Raw genomic sequence first — 22,622 nt, forward strand, 5'->3', positions numbered from 1 at the left:
TAAAGCGATTTGTAAAATCTCCTTATACATATTATGAAAAATATATAAATAATTTGTATACAAAAGGTGATTACTGACGATATAACAATATTTTTTTCTTTGTAATTTTATTTGTAAATAATTATCTTACAAACAAGAGACGCAAAAATATACAAGCTTCTTATGTTCGCAAAAAATAACAGCACCATTTCTCGCCTTGCCGTGAGCATACATTTTCGTATCATATCACGGCTTTTTAGTGTTCGTGCAAGTAGAATATGATGATACATTTTTTTGACAAAAAAGTACATCATTGCGATTAATGTGCATCAGAATAAAAAAAATGGCTCGTAGAAAATTTCTTGGTGCCCTGTGTTTGTGACACGTACGCGTCCCTATGCACCTGTATGATTAGCGTACGAACTACTATTACTGTGAAAAAGATATGATACAGAAGTGATTCCTCGCGATTTCACCTATCAAGGCTGAAGATTAATCGATTAATGAATAATAAATATTGATATTTGTTTAACTTATCTGATTATTCTAGACAACTATCAATTTATTAATATAAAAACGGATTAATTTATTTTTACTATTAATCGATTAATTTTAGCGCCCTATAAGCTATTTCTATTTCTATACACAACAGTCGGTTTTGCATAATGGCAACATCATTGGAAACTTCTTTTGGCAGCAAGTACATATGAATTACATATTTCATTAAAGAAAGACGGAAGTCATCGATTGACAAAAAGATTATTAATAACACAAAATCTTAAATTTCATTATGAAAGACATACTATTCATATCTTTTCCTATTTGTTTACAATCTCAAAAAATTTACATACAAAAAATATTATTTTACAACTTTAAGTTATAAATAATACCAAACTTTAATAAAATCATTTATTTCTTTTTCAAGCTGTGCACAATATATTGCATGGACCGTATAAATAAAAAATATATTTTCAGTATAAAATACAACAGATTACTAACAAGATTAACTCTTTCTGAGAAAGGGAAAACTCCCTATATATATACATATATGGGAGAACTTAATTGCTGATCTCAAAATATCTCACGAATACAGTTAGTTTTATGCAAGATAAGACAATATCAATTATATCGACAAAATCTTGCAAGTAATCAAACAAATAACACGTTATCAATCCAATATAAACAAACATAGATTTTTTTATCACGACCAAGAACAGCTCTTGAGTATAAATTGGAAATATTACTTTACTAAAAGAACAAAAATAAAGATGACGGTGCCTGTACAAAATGACTCGATGTTCATCATTAACTATTATTTTCTTATCAATAAAGTATTCCTAAATATGGCATCTTCAGCATGTTACTTTCTTCTATATGTTTTTTTAGAGTTACCTTTGTACGAAGATCCATCAAGAAATCAATCAATAGAATATTGCCGTAAAAAAGAATTTCATTTTGAAACTTTAAAAACAAATGATGCAATTAAATTATTAACGTACAAAGATACTCCTTAATATTGTATTATACATTTCGTTTGAATGGAACTTTTAGAACTTTCAGAAACATGACCCTGCATACCAAACTGGTCAGGAAAGTAGAGTCAAGTGCAGTCCTTGTAGTTTTATTATAATTGCCGATCATATGATAAATATTATTAAAGCTATCGCATAGTTATCGATATTAATGATAATATTAGCAATACCCCTAAGGCTATTGTTTATCGTTATCATTACGAATTTACGCTATATTTAATATTTACAACTGAATAACAATTTTTTCGCTTGTTTCCGGAACGGTGCTCAAACAATGTCGAGAAAAAGGAAACAAACTAAAACGAATTCACTTCTAAATGACTTTGAAGAACAAATAAAAAGAAATTCGAAAATGTATAGGAAAATTGAACTCTTTTCTTAAATAAATTTACCGGCAGTTCGATTGAAACATTTTCGAATTTCCTATAATTAATAGTCTTCAAAATTCAAATAGAAGTAATTACGAGGCACAACGCTAGAAATAATATACATTTACAATGACCTTAAAAATGAAGCGATAAATCACTCCAATATGAGTCTTTGAATATAATGCTTCTTATAAGATATGCACGTATATGTACAAATATACATATACATAACGTATATGTATATGCATATACAGCAAAGAGCTGCCCATGTCTCCCCAACAACGGCTACATCTAAGACGAAAAGCTCGTTTATTGATTAAGTCCATACTAGTGTAAAAGTAGATCCCTTTACATTGCACTGTCTTCATACAGACTTTGCCTGAGACATATTTCCAACACATTGCTCAACCCTTTGCTTATAACATATACGCCAAAAGATAAAAATCAATTTTATATTATGATCATCTTTTCATCACTGACATTATCCAATTGACATCGGATATAAAGAGATTGGAAGGAACTTCGCATAGATTTTTCCTACCGATCCGTTCATTTTATCCGTCGATTTTGTTTGATATAAGCATTGCTTACCCTAACATATTTAAGATTTATAACTACACAAAGTCTATTTAAGAATTTTATCAATTAGTTACACAATTATGAGCACCCGCGACATATATGGAAAGAATGAAACGTGAACATCATTTTTTAAAGTCTTCTTTGAACCTTGCTTTGAAGCTCGATCTCAATCTAATTAAACCTTTGGCGTGGATGTCATGACGCATAAAACATGGCAGCAGCATTTTTAGATTATTTCCAAGGGATCGCACACATAAATATATGAAGTAGATGCAAAATTACAAACAAAAGAATTGTAAAAACAATTAAATATATTATCGAAAAGACAATTTTATGATTATTCTACATATAGAGTATGATTATTCTATCATATAACAGAAAATGTAGATCCCTTGTTCATAAGTAGTAAATAAAAATTACAGAATTACAAAAATCAATTTGTCAACATCTCATTTTTTTTTTTAGTACTTTCACTTATGTCCTTATTTCTTCTATCATTATTTCTTTTTTATTGCCAACGAAAGCCATATGAAATGATTTTTTTTTATTGATAAAAGCGTCCAAATATGAATTATCTACGATCATTTAATAATTATAACAATATTATAATCAGAAGAAGCGATCCTTTGGATTATGAAAAAACATTTTATAATCATCCTCTCCCCGTTCCCTTTTATCTCGCAAAATTACAATCGTAGATAGTAATATATTTATAAAACATTAAATCTCCAATTCATTTCTCACTTTTAGAACATCCCATTTAAAAAAATTACAGTACACTATGAAGTGACTGAAAAAAGTATCACGAAATATTAGCTGCTAATTTTTAACATACACATCAATTGTGTAAAGCATGTTAGTTACAGCTTTTAACATCTCATAATACATTTGGCAAGGTTCATACTCTTGGTTTATAGATCGATAAACTAATAATCACATATACAGATTTTATGCTTATAAAACAATGACATTCACTCTGCATGGGCACTTTGAATGGTATTGTTATAACACGTTTGTATTATCTCACAGCTTATATAAATAAATAAATAATTTCAAAATAGATTTTTTCTAGTATATATAATAATAAATTTTTGCATCATATCTTTAAACTTTAACAAACTAAAATTTCCCCAAATAATATACAGTAATTTAAATGATTATAATTATTTTAAATGATTATATTATTTAATTAAATTAATTATTTATTAAATAAAATTAATTACCCTGATTATTGATATAAAAACCGAACTATAAAGCTTAATAAATAATAATAATGAAACGTGACAGATAATATAAATTACTCGAAATATACGAACGTGTTTTATATGACAATGCAAGTCATTGCCATCTTCTTGAAGTGATTATGTTTAACCGGGAACTATGTAGGGGAGTTGAACCGTTAATAATTAATTTATCAATTGATTAATTAATGGGGAACAAGGGAGTGAGGCTACTTTACACATCGCGCGCCGTTACATGAAACGTGAACGTTTGTGCGTGGGAGATCCCATATCCACGTCATGCGAAGCAGGCCGTTTATGATGTCGAGCGAATTCGCTACTAATAAAAGCCGATAATTCGGCTTGTCTTCCAGTACGCCGAGATATTGGTGAGCCTATTTAAAATTATTAAGATTTTTTTTAATTATTTAAGAAAATTATTATATTATGTTAATTATAATAAATGAGATATCAGCATTAATATAATCTTTTTATTATTACAATTATGAAACTCTATAAATTTTAAATAATGCACAATGATCCTAATATTTTTTTTTACTTATATTTTTTATTCCTTATATTTTATTACTTATATTCATTATATTAAAATAATTCTTACCAGACAATGCAATTGCTTCTCTAAATGTATGTAATTCAGGATCAGGATCATTTCCAGGTATTGGTGTTGGTGCAACAACCATATTTGGTGTTGAACTTTCTGTAGAAGGCGAACTACAAACCATCATCCTTGGTTTAGGTGAACTTCTGAAATTTGTTAATATTCATTTTATATCTGTGTTACTTCCATTAATAGGACAAACCTTATAAAAGTTATTGATGCATTAATGCCTATAAAATAAAACAATTAAGATATTTTTTTATAGTGAAATATAATAGTATAATTTTAATGTCTTCCCTAGCTTTTGAAATTATTCTAAAAGCTATAGAGAACACATTTGTATGTATATTAAAGAAATTGATACAACATTTACCTATGCGAATGTGGTCGAGGTGGAGGTGGTTTTCCAGCTAGATATGCTAACAAATCTTCTCTACGAATCATACGCCTTTTCTTTCTAGCCCAATTCATAATTTCTTTACTACGCTTTTGTCGGCCCATTTCTATACCTAATTCACTGCATCGACGCATGCTGTCCATAGAATCTATTAAAATATTTCACACTTATAAACTAAATAATATTTATTATATAGAAAATTATATAAATAATGCGTTAACATTATTGTCTCAAATATATAATATATACATATTTTTTAATATATTATATAAAATATATACATATTTTTAATATAACAAAATAACCAAAAGAATAATATTAAAAAAATTATCTTTACATAAATAATTATAATCAGATAAACACTTAAAATAAGTATAATAACTATAAAATAATACAAATTATTGAAGTTATTAAATAAATAAATAAATATAATAACCATAAAAGAATAGAACTTTCATAATATAATCATAAACTTATATTTTTAATACTTTTTTAAAACTAAAATTCATTATTTTAAATATAATTAAAAAATTGAAATAATTTTGAAAATTTAAAATTATTTTCAAATAATAATAGGATAAAAAAATTAAAATTTTAATACAAAAAAGAAACATTATATTTATTTCAAAATAAATAAAATACAAAAATAATCATTAAAACAAGCATCATAATCAGCATACATAATACTTGCAATCATTAATAATGTAAATATTTGACATTGATTTAATATAGAACTTATATATAATTATCTGCAAAAAATGATCTAATTTCCTGAAAATAACAGAAATCAACTCTATTTTCTATAAATATTCGTAATCGTCCTGAAAGTTTGCGTCAATTAACAGCTGACCTTCAGCATTGGTCAGCTGTGCGAAGCGACTGACGCACATATACGTGCAAACACATTACCATTATGTGTATGTGTTGTGTGTAAATGACGATTGTACAAAAGAATGACTGAATACTAGAGATGAGGATAAAAAAGAGAGGAAAAGCAACAAAAAAAGGATAATGTTATAAAAAGAGAAAAAAAGGAGAATAAGAAAGTTAGAATGAAGATTTATCTTGCTCACATTGTTGACAAGAGAGACCAAGGAAGTGCACGCACCTTTGTACAACGATGTGACGGTACCTGCAGCAGTCTGGAAAGGTACCCATAGAGAGACACCCTGCGTACGATCTGTAAAAGAGCAAAGCCGAAAGGAACTGGTTACACGATCAGATCGATATGCACATGCGGCGAAAAAAGGGAATCGAAGCAAACGAGGAGCGAGAACAGTGGCGTATCCTCTCGTACGTCGCACAAAATGGATGTCACGCAAATGGATGTAACTACGAAATGTTCTCGTTACTCATAGACATCGAAAGTCATTTTATAAATGAATGAAAGAAAGATATAAATGATGATCAATATTATCATCAAATTAACTTGCCTTTATACAGCTGGGCGATGGCCGACGCAGTCGTCTGAAAACTCGTCCACATCTGCTGGGAATAAAGTTCCTTTTCGTTGTGCAGTTGCGTTTCGTAATCTTGTTCTGTTTCCAATGCTTCAACGCACTGTTGTTCCCAATTGCTATACCAAAGATCCATTAAAGGATCTTCTTCGCTTCGATCTTCGCTCATGGTTCGTCGTCCTCGAGACTCTTATTGTGAGCTCACGCCTCGCCCACCCACAAGCACTCACGATACGCACAGAAATCGCGTAACTCTTAAACTTCGTCGTATCTTCTCGTTTTTCGTATTTGCTTACCCTACCTCTTTTTCCGCTCGTCTGCTTCACGTAACGCGAACACGGTAGCTCGCATGCACATCACCCGAGTCAGGTCGCGGCCATTACGATGTGCCTCGCTCGAGGATCGCACGAGTCTCACGCGCAACGAAACACGAAATACGAATTGGCAGGTACGAAGAACGAACTAACCCACGATACATAATCCCTTTTCACCCCTCGACTACGACGACGCACTGATCCCTGGAAATCACTGCTGCGCTCTATTCAAGAAAATGCAGTACCTAGTATGCGCAGTTCTTATCAAATCTTTGTGTTATCGATAAAGAAGAGTTACGATAAATTTGTTTATTATTTATTTTCTTTTTAATTTGTAGTTATTGCTTCGATACTTAAAAAACCTATAATATTTCTTTTATATATATATAAAATAGATAATTAGAATATACTTTACTTTGATAATATGTACTTGTTAATATTATAAGTTATATTTTTCTTCTTGTAGTAAAAATTTTTAAGAATTATATATATATATATATATATATATATATATATTTACATACATACATATATATGCACAATACCTAACTACCAAGAAATTATAATTTCATCTTTGAACGATATTTAAATTATCGATTGAAATTGATAATATAATGCAATATAGTTCAAAAAATTTGAAAAAGATGGCGCTAATGTTAAAAGTGACGGAAGTACATGCAGTACAACATTTTATACGCCGTTCGTGTTTGTATTTCAGCTGTTGAGTCGTACACTTGTGCGGCTCGTGCTCGTGAATTGGAATACGAGCAATTTTTAATAACTTTTATTGACGAAACAACATTTTAATTATAAAATGACAGGATTTACAGAAAGTGCACTGGTGAAAAGACTAATGGATTTAAATCCTTCTCAACAGAGTATTCAAACACTTTCTCTTTGGTTAATTCATCACAGAAAACACCATCCGACCATCGTGAAAGTCTGGTTTAAAGAGATGTGTAAAGGTACGTTAAGATTGCCGTAAGTATATCTTTTTATTTTACATTTCAAATTTTGAGTATCAAATATTATTTTGTTATTGAATTATTTTTATATTATATTCCAAATAAAATAAATATAAATTAATCTTCAATGAAATTTTTAGGTTAACTTGTAAATTAGTCCTTCACTACGTAATTATGAACATATTTCTCGTAACAGTATGTCAACTGCAAAATTGTATTTATATTATTGATAGTTATCTGTTACAATTATAATATATAACATTTTAAATGATATTATAATTTTTTATATTAATTTAGAAATATATTTTCATGCAAATATACAATTGTAATTTATATTTAATTCATTACGTAAATTATTATATTATTATAAAATTGTTTATAATATTTCTTAATATTTATAGTTTTGTTACTTAAATTACTTAAATTAATTATATCATAAATATATATTTCAATATATTTTTTTATAAATTTTTTCTATAATTTATTTAATTCTGCTTAATTTCTTAATTACAATTTTTATTATAAATTAAGTTTTATAATTTTAGCAAATAAAATGTTAATTTATTTTAAAATTCCATAAAATTAATACATTTTTTTCAAATATCATTATTATTACTATATTTTTTACAGTGAAGGATAATCGTAAACTTATGTTTATGTATCTGGCAAATGATGTTATTCAAAACAGTAAAAAAAAAGGACCAGAATTTGGAAAAGAATTTGAAACAGTTTTACCAAAAGCTTTTGAACATATGAAAGGATTTGACGAAAAGACAAGAGAAAGATTAAATAGGCTGCTTCAAATTTGGGAGGAAAGGGGAGTTTATGATAAGACACAAATTGCAGAGTTTAAGGCTGCTTTTACAGATACATCAAGAGATCCAGGAACACCACCTCCAAAAAAAAAACTTAAGAATGATATAGAAAAAGTAAAGGTAACATATAATACTAATTTTAATTTATATTAAATATAATATCTCTAATTATATTATTATGTTTATTATTATAGAAAGATAAAAAGGAGAGAAAAAAATCAGAGACTGAAGTTGAAGTGGATGGAACCAAAGAGCTACATGTAACATTAAGTCCTCGTACTCCCGCAGGAGATCCACCAGAAACAGAGGAACTCATCAAAGCTTTAATGGTTAATACCATTTATAAAAAGAACAAAAATTCGGAATATGTATCGTTAGCAATAAACTATCTTATATATAGAAAAATATATGTTGAATCCATAAGGCATATTGGCAAGCATAATTACAATTTGATATTTCCATCCCCAATAGTAGTTTTATATTCTATTTATATATCATCTATATTCTTAATCTATTTCATAATACATTTTTATGTTTTTAATAAAAAATATTTTATTTCTTGTTTGTTAATTTTAAACAATAAAATAATATAATATTGATTTTATTTAAAATTTATACATTAAATAGTCCTTTTACTTTTTGAAAAATAGATATTTTTATTTAATTAAACTCGAAGTTTAATAAAATAAAAAAAATAGTATTCTTATTTTCTTAAATAAATATTACATCTAGAAATAATGTAAAAATATAAATTAAATATTTAAATATGTGTATATGCACATGAATGTATTGAAGGCAATTACTAAAAAAAAGCCTTCTTTATTTCAGGATTTGGAAAACACAGCATCTTCAGATGCTGGTGTTAGAGAACGTATTGCATCTTTACCACCAGAAGTATCTGAAGTTTCACTTCTTGCAAATTTAGCAGATAGAGCAGCTGCTGATCAATTAAGTGTTGCAGTAAATGAAGCTGCTGCATTATTAGCAGATTATAATGGAAGATTACAAGCAGAGATGGAAGACAGAAGAAGATTATTAACTATGCTTAGAGATTATACTTTGGCACAAAGACAGTTACTCCAGCAAGCTCAAGCAACATTGGAAGTATGGTTATACTCTTTTTGATAAATAAATCCTTTATATTTATTAAAAAATATATGTATATGATTTACAGAATTTAATGATGTTTCAGGATTATAAAGAAAAGCTTAAAAAAGTATGTGCAGTACGATCTGAAGTTAAATCACATATTTCCAATTTACCTGATTTGACTCAATTACCTGATGTTACGGGTGGATTAGCACCTCTCCCTTCAGCTGGTGATTTATTTTCTATGCACTAGCACGTGAGTTTAGAGAGCATGATCATTGAATTATTTTTGAGTTCCATGCATAAATGAATTCAACCATGCTATGTTAGCTTGGTTTTTGTGATGAAATATATCTTATACTATAACTTTCTATTTTTCAATATTTAATATATTAAATATTGATCCTCGCATGTACAAGGTATGAAAAAGTACTGAAACAAATACCATAAATAAATAATTTTACAAAATACTTTAGCAATGTGAATAAGCAAATGAACCAAGTAATTATATACACTTCAGAATTTATAAAACTATTGTAATTTTCAATTTTATATATCAATTAAAAATTGCCTATTTGTGTTCTTTTGTTTTATAAATATAAAGCAGCAAACAGTCACAACTAATTTTTACTATTTAAAAGATATAATAAACAAATTTTTAATTCAAAAACAATAATGTTCCTGTTTTGCTAATAATAAAATGCATAAGGAACTCAAAATATTGAACAAATTTCACACAATCTCATTTTTCACTTATAAATATTTAATCAGCTAATAATTTTTAAATATTTCACTCGTAAATTGGTATATATAAATTATAAGATATAAGAAATTCGAAAAAAATATGTCATTTCTTCAAATTTAAAATTATATAAACTGACAATTTTATTTTTAATAAAATTAATTCAAATTATTATAAAGACTTCCACTAAAAATAAAAAAAAACTACATGTATGAAATAATTAAATATATTACATGTTACAAATGTGCACTTAGAAACATACAGATACTGAAAATTTTTAGTTAAACATTATGATAAACATTGCTTAAAAGCAATGTTTAGAATGTTACACATATAATATTTGATAATTATCCCTTGTATATATATATATCGTAGGTAATGTAATACTGGGACTGAGAAATGCGTCTTAACATATAACGCTATAGTTGATTTTGAATGAATATTGGTCTGCGTAAATAAATAATATTGTATATGAAATATTGTACGAAATAAATCGCGTGATTGTGCATTGCGAAAATTGTAATAATATGCAAAATATTAATACGAATAGATGTTTTGTTCGTTATAATAGTATTTTTCATTTAATAACCTTAATCCATACAAATACTTAAATGTTATTATTTGTTTTCATTTTATATTATTTAAAATAATTCAATCATAATTACGTTATTAATTATAAAAAGATATAATTAATAAACTTAAAAATTAAAAATGAATATAAAATTCAATATTAAAAATATACATTCTTAATAAAAAATTTTATTTAAAATACATTAAAATAAATTTATTTTACATTTAAATAATATTTATCTTTATTTAACATTTCTTGAAATTTTACAATATCATATCTGTATATAAGTTTAGAAAAATTATATTGTAATAACTAAAATTATAATTGATATTAACTTTGAGTAAAGAATTATATAGAGAATTATATTGTTATGTTTATTTGATTAGAAAATTCTTAATATTTACAGTTTTATATGTTGAAATAACAAATTTTTTAATCATAATATACATATATATATATATAAAATAAACTATATTACTTAGAAATGTATGACATTCTAGCACATACAATATTACATTTATCATTGTTTTGAAATAATTGGTAATTTATTATTTAAACTGATATTTTATTGAAAAATGTTAATATTTTGGTCATTATTTTTAATATATTCATAATTTATGTACTTTATTATTTTTCAGATTAAATTTATACAAATATACTTATATATTGTTTTTTTTAATGAGATTAAAGTAGTTTTTTAAAGAATAAAAAATATAAATTTTAATTATTAGATTTAATTATTAGATATATATTATTATTCTTTTAAATACTAAGTACAACAAAATAATATTTTAAATCTTATACTAGTATCAAAAGTGTGATTTATACATATTTTTTATGATCACCCTGCATAATAATTCAGATTTTTATAAATACTTTGACAATTATCATAAAAGTTATATCTTTAATTTTCATGATGTCGTGATCTTGTTGGTTTAAGAATGAGTTTTCCAGTATCATCACAACTCATATTAAAATTACTAAGAACACTTCTAGCTCTTTGAGTTATAATACTTGGTGCTATTACACGTCTATGTACTCCCATCATAAATAATATTACTAAAAAAAAATCAATAATATTTGGCTATAAATCAATAAAAATATCACATTAATTATGCTTACCTAAAATTATACTAGCAATCGCAAAAAATGGATGATTACATAGACTTTGTGTAAATGATACAGCTGGTGTATTTGGATCTGTCAGCCAATGCCATGCACCAACAGCAGTGCATACAGAAATAAAACCTAGTAGCACTGAAAATAATATTATATTAAATATATGTATAACAACAACATTATTAAATTCATAATGTAATAAATAAGTAATATTAACATTACATTATCATTTATAAAAAATTAATAAGAAATTTTATAAAACTTAAGATTAAAGAAATAGAAAAACATACTTCTCCATCGCAGAGTAGCTGGTTGTAAACTAGCAATTACTTCAGTAAGTCGTCTTTCAAACGCTTTTAAATCTGAAAACAATTATATGAAAAAGATAACCTCAAAATTATACACTCATTGTATATATTATTATGTCTCTATATTACTTTTCACTAAACATAAAAAAATAATTTAATAGATAAAAATTGAAAATTTTTACCTTCACACACCGTTTGATCTAAAGACATTTTACATATATGTGTGTGTTATTTAATTAAAAAAAGTTACAAATAATTCCGGTTGGAATCACATCATTCACGTCACTATCGTTAAAAAAATGAATTGTTGTACACGTTTATATATAATATAAAATATATATATTTTTTAATGCCATATATAATTTAAATATACTATTATAATTAATTATTTTATCAATATCATAAATATTAATATAAATAATAAAAATGTTTCTACTTAGTACAAAGTATATTCAATAAAATAGTATATATATATATTATTGATATTTATTTAAAAGTCATAAGAAAAGAAAAATCACTAAATAATATCTTAGATTTTATTCTCTAAATCAAACGTGATACTACGATACTTCATAATGTTAAATATTTAATTGTAATTGTAGCTTCATATTATAGTTTCATTATTATATGAATTAATTATTCTATAATTCATTTAAGTTTATAACAATACAATAAATTTTATATTCAATACATATATATATTTGCTAAATATTTTAATCATTCATAAAAATAATATAATAGTCAAATATTTTTTTTTTAATTAAAAAAACAATAAAATTTTAAAAATTAAAAATTTTATATATATATATATTATAATTTCAAATGTTTTAACATTTTATAATTTTAATATCATTTAAATTTTAAATTTTATTTAGAATTTATTTAAGCTAATTACACATGTTCCTATTTCATATATCTAAATACACATATATACGTATTATAAACATGAAACATAATTTTATGAAATCCATGTAATTTTTAACAATATGAATATTTATGTGTTTCTATTAAAAATATTATTGACACACACACACACACATACACACACATTTTTTTATTTTTATATATCATGATATATTTATATTTTTATATTATGTTTATAATTTTTTATATCTTTATATTTTCTATTTTCTTTACTTTTTTTGATATTTTTGCGTATAAATTCATTTACAGTATTTTTCAAACAAATATTTATAACATTATAAAATTAACGTTATATTTATTCTTTTTCTTATAAACTATTAATATATTATATTCTGTCCATAAATTAAATACAAAAAACATATCGAATAATTTAGAAATTAATAGTTTTATCTAGTTTGGATATTGAAAACTCTGATTTAATATAAAATATACGAGAAGATATTTATTAATACATTTATAATATCACAGATAAAGAGAGTCAGTACGTGAGAGAAAGATTCTAGTCTAATATTATTTTCTTTGTTTGTGATATCATAAATATATATTTTGCATATTACTAACTTAAAGCTTTCTTAACTAAACACGAGATGACGCCATGAATTTCTAAATTATATTGAATTTATTTCTTTTATTTATTTTGTGAATAAAAATATTTTATACGTCTATATATCTATATAACTACATACAAATTCTATATATATTTTTTGTATATTAAATATATATATATATATATAAATTAAATAAAATAATTAAATTTCGGATGCATATTTTGTATATATTTTTATACATATTTTATACTCGTATATAAATATATAAATAAAATTATAAGTATTATACAAAGCATGTATTTATAATAGTATAGTTTATAATCTTTATAATACTACACATGTAAAATATAAATATATATTACAAATATAGATTTTTAAATTAATTAAATTATATATATTTCATATATACATTTATTTTCACTTAAAATCATACTATAATAATTTTTAATTCTGGTAAATCTATTAAATGCCAGAATTTATAAGATAAAATTTATTTTAGCTTATGCAAATAGTCAAAATAATTATGAAAAATTAATAAAAAAAAAGTTTGAATGTTAAGGAATAAAATTTCATTACAAAATTATTATTTTACAATTTTAATAATAGATGATATATATTATTAACTATGACGTTTTGTATGAAATCAAATTCCAATTAAATAAATATTAATCTTAAATTAATGATAAAATAAAATAAAATCTTATACAATAATATAAAATAATGAAATATATTTAAGATTTTAATGTTAATAAAACTTAAATAGAAGAAATGAGATCAAAGTTCTAAGATGAAACATCAATTATATTTAAAGTTATACAATTACTTATAAATGTTGCATCTTTTGTTTTACATTATTATTATCTACTATATATATAATTACATTTAAATCTTTATTCACTGCAAATGTTTTATCTTTTTATGATCTTATATCGAAAGTAATATATACATATTTTATTGTCGAAGATATGATCTTTGACCGTCAAATAAACGTTGGAGGTCATTATCCCTTATCTCGTATGTCTGGTCAATATTATCGACCCTGACAATAATACAGGAGGTTCCATGGTTGATTCACGATTGTTCCCATAGAAACGTACCTTGCGATCGAATCGCGACCGCGCGTTCCTTTCGCATTTAATATAAGCTACATGTGTGTGTATGTATCGAATCTTGTATAGTCTTGCAGTCCTACCGCAGTCTCAAATATTGACACGACCTGCGATGAACTCGTGTAACGTCTTTTGACATTCAAATTCGACATTCGCGCCGGAAGTTGTATCGCATCGGAAGATCGTTGATTCGTTGGTGTATGATGTTCATTTGAAGAAAACAGAATAGGTAAAATTGTCGCGTGTTAAATAAATATTGATTGATGTAGATTATTTTTCTTTTATTTTTCTGCGTACTTGATTATATTGTCATTACCGATCGTACAAATTTTTTTTCGCACAAATCGTGTCGCGCGCCAATAATGATTGGGAGAACATCATTAGTGGAACAAAAGAGGATCCAATGGGCGAAAGAGAGAGGTAACTACGGAATTCAATCATTCTATAATCCAAAAATCGACAATCTTGACGAATATATAAAATATTTGTAATATTTATAGAAATAATCCAAAATATCGAAATAAGATCTAGAATATTAATATTAGAATTAATAATATATATGAAGTATATCATAAAGTACAGTTATGTTTTGTATTAAAAATATATTAAATTTAAATGAATAATTGTTTTAAAATGACATGTTATATAAAATATTAATATATATATTAAATTATTATCGAATTAAATATAAAAAAGGCATTATTATATATAATAATATTGAATGGAAAATTAATATTTTATATGAATACTATAGAAGAAATGGCACGTCTTGGCGGAAGTTGGGGTCTTCTGAAAAATAATGTTAATATCCGCACCAACATCCGGTAAGTATATAAAAATAGTATACAATATATGACCACGATAAATTTCAGTTTTTTAACTTGAAGCATTAAATATATTTAAATATAAGATATTATAGAATAAATTGAAATAAATTATGCAAATTATAAGCAACATTAATAGTAAAATTTTGTATTATTTTTTAAAATAAATCTTTTATAAAAAACATTAACGTATATACATATATATACATACTATAAATTAATCGAAATAGTTAAATCAATATTAAAAATATTTATGAAAAAATTTTGTTTTAAAAAAAATTACTAATTTTTGTTATTATATTAATATTTCTAATATTAAAGTAATAAAATTTTGTTCAAAATTTTATAAAATTTATAGTTTAAGATAATAAGCATACTTAATAATATTATAAAAAATATTGGCATAGAATTAAGAAATTATACATCCAAGTAAATATCTATTCATTTTGCAATTGATCATTTCTTCAGTAATATTCTAATACTAAATAAAATAGATCGATAGATTAAATATTACATTTTATATAAAATTAAATTCTGCATATATACTTTTAATTAATACTTTTAAATTCTGCAATAAAAATTATCTATTTTTCAAGAAGTTGAAAAGTAGTTAAATAATTCAAGAATATATTAAAGCTTAAATAAGACACTTATTTGACCATAATTCATTAAATAAGTAACACTAAACGTTTCCAATAAAAGAATGATTATAAATCATTCATCTTGATTATAAATCAAATTGCTTTTATGCTGTGATATATTAATAAAATACATAATGCAGCACTTATCCGAATGGCACAAGAATGTCCTTAATGGAAACGAAAGACAAGCAATCGGCCTCGAAACCTTTTCGTGCTAATGGACATTACGGAAGTACCGTCAGCCTGAAGAGCTTGGGAACTGAAAGTTCCGGAAACAGCGGCACAAATGTAAAATATCTGGATTGCAATAGTGGTAGCTTGATAAATCTACACGAACAAATGGAAGTATCGCAAATCAGACATAGAAGTCCTAGCTTACCACCAATTTATAACAAGGACCAACAGCAATATCTTTGTCAGGTTTGTCTGCACAATACGCTTTGATTTTTAAAATATTTTTTTGTAAAAAAAATATATGGCAATCTTTTTTAATTTTTAAATTAAAATTTCCTGAAAGTAATGAGATTATATTTTAAATATTTTGTATACTTTATAGTCAAACCTTGATAATTCAAACTTTTAAGATTAAGATAACTCTGTTCATCTCTTTTAGCGAAAAGATTTTAATTTTTTCCCTAAGATTTAAATTATCGAAATTCGATTATAAAAAAATTTAGAATAATAATAATTATTTCCTAAATGAATTTTCTATGTCATATATTATCTTATTATATGATCGATTACTTTTGAATATTCAACATATATAATCTGTTTTAAAAGCCGTTTTATCTGATGGCAGAATAATAAATGAATATTTTTAATTGCTACTTTGAGATTGTGTTGAAAACTATACGTGATTGTATCTTATTATTCGTGAGGGGAAAGCAAAAGTAAGGCAGTCTGGTAAATCGATTCTTATCTTCCAACTAAAGTTCACTCACCTCTTGATTACCTCTTATGTAGCATGACCAGGTTTCTTAATACTTAAATTACATACTATCTACATACCCTAATTTTCATACTGAATATAAGGTATACATATAATATCAAAACAATTTTATATTTATATTTAATACGTAGACTATATTTATAGACTTTGATTAAAATATTTATAATATTTTTAATTAGAATTAATTGTTAATTGTAATAATTATAAAGAAATTATAACTATATTTAAAATATTAAAAAAGATTTTATTTTCTTTTAAAAAGATTGTCTATTTTAAATAATGAAATTTAAGTAAAGGGAAAACAATTGTTCTCCTTAATGTGAAATCCATTTTTAAATAAGAAGCACTATAAATCTTGTAAATCGACACAGAATTCTGTTCTGATTTGTCGTTCCTGTCTCATACCGGTACAGTAATCATATCCAATTTTCAGTATAAATAAATTATACGTTAAACATGATTTACATATTGATGTAAAAATAGAATAATATTACTCTTTTGTCACGCGAGCTCTTTTCTTTCTGTTTTTAGCTTTCATTGAATCGATAAAAATTGATTGTTTCATATTCTAGGATCAACAACGAGATTTCGCTATAGAAGGATTGCATTACAATTCCAAAAAATCTCAACGACTATACGATCGTTGTGAAAATTCAAAAAATAATCATTATGGTCTGCAAGCTGAAGAACGCGAAGGAGAAACTTCCGGTTATGCCAGTGATTCTGTAGAGGCACCTGCATCAGTGAAAGCAAGTAAGTTAATATAATATAAAATTTAAAAAATTTTGAAATATATAAATAATACAGGTATATAAATAAATATAGTGCAATATTTAAAATATTATAATTATAAAATTTAAATATATTATTTAAATATATCATTTATTTAAATATATATTATATAAATATATATTATTTAAATATATCATTTATATCATTTATATTATTTGTGTAATAAAAAATAATATATACAATATTAAAATTTAACGTGAAAATAGATATAATTATTAAAAAATGATATTTTTTGAATTGAAATTTTTAATCAATTATATTAAAATTTTTTCTTTATTTTATATATATAGCATTTTTACCTGATTGTAAGCCATCAGGAACGGAAATAGCCGAAAAAATGTGGCAAAATCCTTATCAGACAACACCTGAGAGTTCATTACCACCATCGAGGAGATTATCTGATGGTAGAATAGGAGAACTGAACAGGCCAAGGTGGGGTAGTGTCTGGGGTCAAGAGACTTCGCGAGGAGACCCACCACCACCTTCTTGGTTGTCAAGATTAGGACATTCGAGTCAAGTACGATTATTATTATTATCAGAAATACTTTATAATTCTATTTAATAATTAGAATTAATTTTAATTAACGTGAAAAATGTTATATTCTTTATTTTTATGAATTGTTTTAATATTATTCATTTTTTTCATTCAAAATTTGTAATATTTTTATTGGTTTTTATAAAGGTTTTAGTTATTAATCATGAGAGTGCAAGCAGTTCAGATTGCTCGACAGTTGGTTCAATTGGATCTGATAATAAAACTTATCTTCGTGGTCAAAATATTCCTGTTGATACTAATATTCTTCAAGAAAGAGAAGCAAAAAGACAGAAAGCTCTAGAACTTCAGAATGCGATTAAAAAACAACTTGAAGAGAAAGATCGACAGAAAAAAGAAGAAAAAGAGCAAAGATTGAGAGAAGAACAATTAGAAGAAGAACGAATCAAACGAGAAAGAGAAAAAGAGAAAGAAAGGTACAAGTAAATTGAGTTTATTTTTACAATAAATTATAATAATCTATGTTTATTGTGTGAATTTAATTGCTCAATATCTGATTATTTTTATTATAGATTCGAAGAAGAACAAAGAAGACTAAAAGAACGAGAAGCGGCTAAATTAAGACAAGCTGAAGCAATGCGTGAAGTTTTAGAAGCAGCAGAACGTTTGGCAAAAGAACAAAAGAAATTTCGACGTAAAAGCGAAAAAAATAATGAAGAAAATTCCATTATATCCTCTAGAAGTTCTGAATCTAATATTTTAAATGAAAATCAGTTTAATAAAAATTGTCTAAATGTGAATAGTCAACAAAATCTAACTATTAATAATGATGATGTTAAAGATAAAAAAGATAAACAAGAAATATTAAATGAAAAAGAAAATAATAATTTTAATAATAACAATAACAATAACAACAACAATAATAATAATGAAATATTTATCGATAATAGTGATAATAATAACATATTAGAAGATTTGAAACAGAATACGAATAATATAAAACCTGTTCAAGTTCCTGTCAGTAAAGATGTGGCGATTGTATTAAGTGGTCGACTCGAAGATTCAGAATTACTCAATAAAGCGAATTTGCAATTAGTCAATTTAGTATTAACTCCAACACCAAGACAATTAGAAAATAATTCTAACACAAATTTATCTGTAGGCTTGAATAGTCTTATACAGAACATAGGAAATTCGAATTTTACTTCAAATTCTTTCAAAATTCCACCAATGATCGTAGAAAACAGATTGCTCACGCCAAGCAAATACAGGATTACAAATGGTCGAGATTTTGGTACACAAACAGATGTAGAGAACGATCTTCAAGATTTTCTGGAAAAAATGCAGAACTGCACCATTAAGGATACCTCTGAGAAGGATCACAAGGATGCAACAAATGCTAGTAAAAGGGATATTGAAAAGTGAGTCAAAATATGATGCATTGAATCACTTCAAAAGTTGAAGAATCGTAGAGGATATTATTCTTCTGTCTTGCAAATAGAAGCGGTAATTATTATTTCATTTCGTTTATCGAAATTTTATTTTTTGCATATTTTATCTATATAATTTTAATTATATAATTGATTTAACATTATTTTTTTATTTTATATTTATTTACATGGATACACATTATTTATTATTGCAAGTTATATTTATTTGCATTATGTTTGAATGTTTATAAACATGCAACTATTTGATACTATAATTATAATGAAATATTTACATATTATTAATTGTTATATGCAAGATTTATTTGTTAATTTGAAAGGTCCACTAATATTGGTTTATCAGGAGATATTATTGTGAAAACTTTCCCTCGATCAAAATCTATGCCCAGAAGAACTATTGAATCTAGACCACAATGGAATGCTAATAGGTAATTTTTAATAACATTATATTAAATATTTTAAATATGAATTATGGTGATAATTAAACAAAATGTTTTTTAGACCAGGAACTCGTTATCGCACGCAAAGTGAAAAAGATCCTCATTATCAACGTCGATTGCAAATGAGAAGACGTCAAATCGAATCTAGCGATGAACGCTCTAGGTATTTAATTCTGATTAATTTTCTAATTTTTTTACATCAAGAATTGTATAATGAACAATCAACTCTTCCATAGATCACCATCTCCTGACAGAAGGAAATTTATAAATACAAAATCGAAAATTCGAACATTAAATAAATCAAAAGTAAAAATTGTTACCTATGATCCAGACCTTTCGATGGACAATTTGAATTCTACTATTATACCATTGCGAACTGATAAGAATGGAAGAATCATTATTGAAGAAAATAAATGTGAATATAATGATAAAATTCGATTAAATGCTCATATTAATAATGTTGAAAATATTAAAGAATCACAAAATGAAAATTCTAATATCTGGTGCGGACAAGAAATTTTATCTAAATTATCTACCTTGAAAAATGTATGTACTTTATGTTACATGCTTGTTATATGCTTTAATATATTAGAATCTTAAATATATTTATTTTTTAGGGCCTTTTAATGAAGCAAATGGAATGGAATTCCGAGAGATGTCTAGTCTCTCCCGTTGCATCAGAAATTTATTAACAAGAACCAAATGCCGCGTTTTTGTGCACATTTTTGTTACTTTTATTTTATTTTTGTAGAAAATGAGATTGTACAAACTACATAAAATAAGGAAAGAATAATAATTCATGTTTTGGAAAATGAAAATAAAAATCTGAATATTATTCTTGGATTGCAGATATAAATAATGGCCTTCCAATTGGACGATCTTCTAAAGGAAGATAAGAAGGATGCAAATTTATTACCTGATCTAAGTAAAGCAATTTGTAATTCTCAAGAAGAGTTCCGTCGACTTCTGGAGAATTGTCCTGAATTTAAAATTAAACCAGAAAAGGTTTAAATGATATGAATAATTTAATTCAGCTACAATTATATAAAATTAACAAAAAATTCCAAATACTCATTAAATTGAACAAAGAATATTTTAAATAAAAATGATATTGTATTTAATACTTTCTTATTTAATAACAATTTAGTAACGATTACGGTAATAGGTAAAAAAAGAAGATGCAAAAGTGCGTGACAAAGAATTTTCTTGGAAACCAACTAAAAAAGAGTTGAAAGCATTTGGAAAAGAATGGAATTACGGAAATCCAATACCTCCAGATATGAAAGATTTAAATCTTCACGAATTACAACAAGTTGCTATTGACTGGAGAATGTTAACATCTATTAGATCAAAAAATCGACAAGATGAAGAAATGTTCTCTAGATTAGTAATTATTTCATTTAGATCTTATATCCTGTGAGAAATTAATTTTTAATTAATCTTTAGTTTAATATAATTATTTATATTTATTTATAAATCTTATATTTAACAAATAATTTTATTTCATATCATAATTTATCTTTTAGGTGGAAATGGGAAAACTGGAAGCAAAAACAATTGCTAAAGAACAACGATCAATTATAAGTCCCATTAGACGTACTAAAAATCGTGCCGGTATGATTGAGAGTAGCGTAAAAATATGTAGTGAATGTGGAGAAGAATATTGCCTTGGTGAATTTTGTGGCGATGTTATATATGATTTATATGTAAGAATAAATGTGACGGTTCAACAACCGAAAATAAAAATATCCGCTGATACTGAAGCAATAATAGCTAATATGGATCGTAAAAAGAAACGCAAAAGGAAAAAGAGAATAAAAATTAAAAATACTAGAAAAAATGGTAGATTGTTAATTCGAAGCAAAAGAATGAAATCTATGGCTAATGATTTAGGAAGAAAAAGTAATAAAGACAAGTTAGAAAATAATGAGAACAATTCAAAGCCTGTTAAACCATTTAAAAGAAAATGCAGTAAATATACTAAAAAAGGATTTCGAAAATAAATATAAAAGGTAACAGAAATTAATACATGTTATAAATTCCGAAAATATTTATCGTGAATTAAAATTTATTTGTTACGAAAGTAAATCTTTTTATATTATTGTATATTAATGTAATTGTCAAAGTAAAATATGATAAATATGAGATGTATGTATTTTAATAATACTAAATAGATACTATTTATGCTATGTAAATAATTTATGTAGAAAATAAAAATTAAAAAAGAATTAAGGATTAATTGATGAAAAATGAAAACGAAGATTATATACATTTATTATTTATCTATATTCTGTGGTCCCTTAAAACGTGGAATAAATTGATCTGTCTTACAATATTCAAAAATTGTAATGACAATTAAATATATATATAAAACAACATG

General features: G+C 25.0%; 5 protein-coding genes across 6 annotated transcripts; 3 read left to right on the forward strand and 2 right to left on the reverse strand.

Moving 5' to 3' along the window:
• Positions 1–28: 28 nt before the first annotated feature.
• LOC122713545 (UPF0472 protein C16orf72 homolog) lies at positions 29–6,651 on the reverse strand. Its single transcript, XM_043934107.1, has 5 exons — positions 6,128–6,651; positions 5,803–5,874; positions 4,671–4,842; positions 4,298–4,443; positions 29–4,073 (listed from the first exon to the last, which is right to left on the reverse strand). The coding sequence occupies exons 1-5, from the start codon at positions 6,318–6,320 to the stop codon at positions 3,931–3,933; spliced, it is 726 nt and encodes a 241-aa protein (XP_043790042.1). The 5' UTR covers positions 6,321–6,651; the 3' UTR covers positions 29–3,930.
• Positions 6,652–7,173: 522 nt separating this feature from the next.
• LOC122713535 (regulation of nuclear pre-mRNA domain-containing protein 1B) lies at positions 7,174–9,948 on the forward strand. 2 transcript variants are annotated; one of them, XM_043934099.1, is made up of 5 exons: positions 7,174–7,430; positions 8,061–8,359; positions 8,440–8,574; positions 9,074–9,349; positions 9,438–9,948. In XM_043934099.1, exons 1-5 carry the CDS (start codon positions 7,280–7,282, stop codon positions 9,585–9,587), a joined length of 1,011 nt encoding a protein of 336 aa, XP_043790034.1. In that variant the 5' UTR covers positions 7,174–7,279; the 3' UTR covers positions 9,588–9,948. The 2 variants fall into 2 exon arrangements, with proteins under 2 accessions (XP_043790034.1, XP_043790032.1); XM_043934097.1 differs by having other exon boundaries at positions 7,175–7,430; positions 8,061–8,365.
• Positions 9,949–11,440: 1,492 nt separating this feature from the next.
• LOC122713541 (nuclear envelope phosphatase-regulatory subunit 1) lies at positions 11,441–12,460 on the reverse strand. The gene is made up of 4 exons (XM_043934104.1): positions 12,257–12,460; positions 12,057–12,128; positions 11,770–11,904; positions 11,441–11,706 (listed from the first exon to the last, which is right to left on the reverse strand). The coding sequence occupies exons 1-4, from the start codon at positions 12,282–12,284 to the stop codon at positions 11,552–11,554; spliced, it is 390 nt and encodes a 129-aa protein (XP_043790039.1). The 5' UTR covers positions 12,285–12,460; the 3' UTR covers positions 11,441–11,551.
• Positions 12,461–14,563: 2,103 nt separating this feature from the next.
• On the forward strand, positions 14,564–21,001 carry LOC122713534 (uncharacterized protein DDB_G0287625). The gene is made up of 11 exons (XM_043934096.1): positions 14,564–15,075; positions 15,410–15,479; positions 16,261–16,540; positions 17,642–17,822; positions 18,152–18,378; positions 18,544–18,830; positions 18,927–19,775; positions 20,123–20,230; positions 20,304–20,405; positions 20,479–20,788; positions 20,860–21,001. The coding sequence occupies exons 1-11, from the start codon at positions 15,018–15,020 to the stop codon at positions 20,932–20,934; spliced, it is 2,547 nt and encodes an 848-aa protein (XP_043790031.1). The 5' UTR covers positions 14,564–15,017; the 3' UTR covers positions 20,935–21,001.
• On the forward strand, positions 20,948–22,305 carry LOC122713533. The gene is made up of 3 exons (XM_043934095.1): positions 20,948–21,247; positions 21,408–21,629; positions 21,769–22,305. The coding sequence occupies exons 1-3, from the start codon at positions 21,101–21,103 to the stop codon at positions 22,243–22,245; spliced, it is 846 nt and encodes a 281-aa protein (XP_043790030.1). The 5' UTR covers positions 20,948–21,100; the 3' UTR covers positions 22,246–22,305.
• The last annotated feature ends 317 nt before the right edge of the window (positions 22,306–22,622 follow it).

The sequence above is a fragment of the Apis laboriosa genome, unplaced genomic scaffold (genome assembly GCF_014066325.1).
Source record: "Apis laboriosa isolate Shangri-la unplaced genomic scaffold, ASM1406632v1 scaffold24_cov149, whole genome shotgun sequence".
Lineage (NCBI taxonomy): Eukaryota > Metazoa > Arthropoda > Insecta > Hymenoptera > Apidae > Apis > Apis laboriosa.